This window comes from Triticum aestivum, chromosome 2D (genome assembly GCF_018294505.1).
Source record: "Triticum aestivum cultivar Chinese Spring chromosome 2D, IWGSC CS RefSeq v2.1, whole genome shotgun sequence".
In the NCBI taxonomy this organism is placed as follows: Eukaryota; Viridiplantae; Streptophyta; class Magnoliopsida; order Poales; family Poaceae; genus Triticum; species Triticum aestivum.
In genome coordinates, this window is record NC_057799.1 from 544,888,657 (window position 1) to 544,893,393 (window position 4,737).

General features: G+C 49.7%; 1 protein-coding gene across 1 annotated transcript; it reads left to right on the forward strand.

Annotated features, from left to right (window-relative positions):
- Positions 1-390: 390 nt before the first annotated feature.
- On the forward strand, positions 391-997 carry LOC123049883 (uncharacterized). The gene has a single exon (XM_044472745.1). The coding sequence runs from the start codon at positions 473-475 to the stop codon at positions 701-703; it is 231 nt and encodes a 76-aa protein (XP_044328680.1). The 5' UTR covers positions 391-472; the 3' UTR covers positions 704-997.
- Positions 998-4,737: the final 3,740 nt, after the last annotated feature.

Consider the following 4,737-nt stretch of genomic DNA (forward strand, 5'->3'; position numbering starts at 1 on the left):
AAATATTTTTCTCCACAAACATGGTCAAAGTTTGTGAGGTTTGACTTTTCAAAAAATCTATAGGCACTACATTATGGAACGGAGGGAGCTACTGTAGCGTGTACTCCTCCTCTAGTTATTTTAGGCAAACTCCTCCACTAGTAATTTTTTTCAGGGGTACTCCTCCCTAGTGTTTTTTTTTGTTTTTTTTTTGTTTTTTGGCGAAGGAGGTACTCCTCCCCGCACATGGGCCTCCCGTGGGTCGTATATCCATCGAGACGTAAGCCAGTCGGTGAAAGTAAAACCCAAACGCGCGCAGGTCGTATATCCTGCCCCTGCTTCCCGCCTGTGCCCTCGCCCCCTCCGCTATATATGGGGCTGCCATGCCATCCCGGTACCGGCCACAAAAATCCCCAGACTTTTGAAGGCCAAACCACCAACTCCCCCCTTTTCTTCCTCCTCTCGTGCGACCGAGGGGATCGTCGATCGATCGATGGCGACAATGGGCGTGGGCGGAGCGGTGAAGATGATCATCGGGGCGAAGGAGGAGCGGGTGGTGGGCACGGGCAAGGCGCCCGGCGCGTGCCCGTCCTGCGGCGGCCCGGTGGTGGCGACCGACGTGGAGAGCGAGCGGCGCATCCTCTGCCTCCCGCTGTGCCTCAAGAGCAAGCGCAAGTACTCCTGCACCAGGTGCTTCCGCCGACTCGTCACCGTCTACGGCTAGAAGAATCCAAGCCTCCGCTCCTATCAATCGATCCATCCATCAACTAGCGTGCGCAGTAGAACAATCCCCGAGTTCTTTGGTTCTTGTTAGTTGGCCGTGGTTACGGTCCTAGAGTAGCTTGCTAGCCTGGCTAATGTAATTCATTCGTCTAATTTCCAGTAGCCATATCTAGCTAATCTGGTGGGCGTGCATCATGTGAAGGGCTGCAAAACTCCCAGCAACCTCTCTGTCAATGATGGCGGGGCACCTCCGCGTTAATGCGCAGGCCAGTAAATGGAAATCTTGAACGCGCCAGCTCCTCCTTCCTGATTAAGTTTTTTTGAGTAATCCTTCTTGATTAAGTATTTTTTGAGATAATCCTTCTAGATTAAGTAAGATGGTGTAATTAATTAACGCACGGCTGGGACCGACCATCATGGCGATCGAGTGATAAAATGCAGTCCCGGCCCACTGCCCAGTGACTAGCGTACCCATCTGTTTCTCAAAAAAAAAGAGTACATTGACTCGTCTCGATCGATCCCGCAAGGCTGTTCAACCTGAGCTGTTTTCTTTCCTTTTCTGGCGAAGGTTACAGTAACCTGTACTGATAAGCAGTATAGCAGCCACAGAATCTCCGTCGCTGCGTGTACTACAGCGGTAGCTGCCACAAATCGATGGTGACGCCCACAGGTTTTGGCCGGCACTGCAGAAGCAGCCGGCCGGCGCGCGGCCCGTCCGTCCGTTGGTTAACTGTTCCTTTCGCGGGCAATCACGTACTACGTGGTACGAGTAAAATCCCCGCGATTCGATCTGCACGGTTGCACACTAGCCGGCCGGCCGGCCGTCCAATCTGAACGCGCAAGCGATCCAGACCCTTCTGTTCAGTGTTCACTTTGTAACCGGAGTCTGTCATGACAATTCATCATCAGTTGCCAAAGGGGGAAGGTTAATTTGTGCATGCAAGCCATGCGCGCCGCATTTATTTGGTGCCTAATCAGGGATCACAGCACATGGAAAACACGATTTATTCAACGACAAGTTCAGAGGGGAAGGGAAGGGCAGGCAAAGTAGCGAGCGAAGAAGGAAGGTAGAGGCCCGTTCAACTTTGCCCGCCCGGCACGTGTGTACGCAAGAAATAAAATACAGCAAGCTAATTCTCCATGCTTCTATAGGAAAATGAGAACATATCACGTATTGCTATGCAGATTCATGCATCGCGTGGTAGGGCATGCCTGCTGATTCCGGCCGAGGCGGCGGCGCAACGCGCACGCGAGGAAATTGCGCCGCAGGAATAATAGGCGACCTGATCGAGCTGCTCGGTCGTGCACTCGTGCATCTGTACGACTGTACCCAAATCGATGTCGCTGTTATCTGCTGATGTGATTTTACTACAGACAGTCTACAGTGGTGGTGTCGATATCGGTCTTAGCCACAGGCTCCAGGACAGGCAAGAAGCTTCCACGCACACACGAAAGCTCCATGTGAAGCAGAAAAAAGAACGCGAGGGATGAGTACTACTCCCTCCATTTCAAAATAAATGACTCGACTTTGTAGTAATTTTAGTATAAAGTTAGTATAAAATTGGGTCATCTATTTTAAAACGGAGGGAGTACGTGCGTGAGATCTGATCAGGAAGCTGCTGATTGGCTTGACCTTGACCGACTTAGGACGAACTCATCCGAAAAACTGAAAGCGACAACAGAGGACGTCACTCGGATTGCAACTGCCGGAAACGGAAAGGCCAAGACCGGAGGTTGGGGTCACCGCCACACGTCGTTGAATCTATTTATGCGTCGTTGCACCCACTGTGGGAAGCGTAGGTCCCCGGAAATTTACACGGGCAAAGAAGATTTGCGTATTAAAATTAGGCTGGTCGTAAGGAGAGTATTATATGTAGTATCATGCATGCCAACTAAGCAAATTTGTTAAAATGACATACAATTAAATGAAGAAAGAGAGGGTTGAGTATCATATCATGATACCGTATTATATTAAATGTTGTGCTACTATGTGTCATGCATGGTAATAAATGGAGTCATCCATGATGTTAACATATGATACTATGCACTACGGATGTGGTATCATACACTAGTATCATATGCATGATACTAATATATTACTCACCATTACGACCAACCTTATGAAAAAGATCGGTCACACTGCCCAAGTTGCATGTTCGAACCCTGTCACTCAAACTTGCTTATTTTGGTTGGAGTCATTATTCTTTACGAAGAAATTAGGTTCATGCCACTCCGTGCCGTCTTCTTAACAACTATACTTGCAAGACACATTAAAAACTACACTCACAAAAAATTTTAAAAAGGCAGCATTTCGCAGATGAATTTTGGTGAAGCATACGCTTATTTCTTTGAGAAACACACTGCGAACACAGACGTTCACAAACACGTACATACACTCACCAGTCACCCCTATAAATAACTGGCTTCCTCGTGTAACAGAAGTGTGCTTGAAACCACGGTAGAGACGCGTGTGATAGTGTGAGGCACATGCACTTGCAGTATGGAACTCTTAAGAGGATAGCAAAATGGCCAACACGATGAGTCTGCCACTAGGAAATGGGATGCATTGGAAAATTTTGTTGGAGTTCCATGGAAGTTCCATGGAAGTTACAAGTACGATGGCACAAGCACTCAGTCGCACTAGAAAACCAAGCGGTACATGAATTCACAACTTTGCTTAAGATAGGACCGTGGCTCTTCAAGATTCCCAATGCGGGAGACATATCAGCAAGTCATGGTTGGCTCTAAAACGCTTATACAAGTTGAGCAGTAGCATAGTGACTTGCTTTCACGAAATAGGGTTCCCCGCTTTAGATTATAAAGCAACCACCACAACAACATCCGGCAACCGCGGCCAACATAAAGGTCCAGCCAAGGAAAACGAAAGTAAGTTGCCCCAAGGGCATTACAGAAGTGCAACACAGAACGGAGCGCTGGGGGCACAGCCAAACAACCCCAAAATATGGATCAAAGTCTAACTAATCCGGCTCAGGTGGTGGAGGTGGGAGCGGTGACGCCAATGCTCCGGCGGTGGTGCGTAGAGCCAAAATGATCCTGTCGATGAAGTCCCGATCACATCGCTTGCTGAGCGGTCTCCATAGTTGTAAGAAGCCACACAGTTTGTAGATAGAATCAGTCGCACGCGTTGGAATCACATGCTCAATCACGAGCTTATTGCGAGTCGTCCACAAGGTCCACGCCATTGACCCCAATACTACCCACAGACTAGGGCGCGTCCTGGCCTCTCGGCTTAGGACCGCCTGGAACAAATCAGGGAGGTTATCATGGGCCCAATCACCACCAATCACGTCCCTGATGCAGCTCCAGAGGAAGACTGCCATCGGACATCGAAAGAAAATATGGGTGGAATCTTCAGGTATGTGACATAGGGGGCATAGACCATCCCCGGGGCCATTCCTCTTTCTAACTTCCGTACCCGAAGGTAAACGGCCTCGCGCCCATTGCCATAGAAAGATGCGAATCTTTAACGGTAGCTTAATTTCCCAAAGGAGGGTCATTTCGGTTGGACCCGGGGTAGCTAGCAAAGCGTGATATAGGGATTTGGTAGAAAACCTCCCACTTGGTTCGAGGGACCAAGATATCGAATCTTCCTCCATTGAGGGGGAGTGTAGAGGAATACATTGGAGCATCTCGTCCCATTGGTCCCGTTCTAACGGGCCAAAAGTACGGCGGAAAGCCACAACCCCCAAGTCAGTGAGCGCCGCGTGCACGGAGACTTGCGGTCGGACACAAATGGTAAATAGCGCGTTGAAACGTTGGGCGAATGGTCTATCACCCGACCAACGGTCAAGCCAGAACAGGGTGTTGGTACCCGTCCCTACCGAGATGGACGATCCAATCCGTAGGACCGACATTAGCTGGATGACCGATTGCCAAAACTGGGAGCCACTCGTCCGGGAGGCGAAGGCAAGGGGTTGTCCACGCAAGTACTTTGCGCGGATGATCTGGAGCCATAGGACCCCATCCCCTGCCTCAATGCGCCATAGTCATTTGGAGAGTAGGGCTATGTTCATC

Coding starts and splice junctions, on each gene's coding strand:
- LOC123049883 (XM_044472745.1), top strand. CDS start 473: ATGGCGACAATGGGCGTGGGCGGAGCGGTGAAGATGATCATCGGGGCG.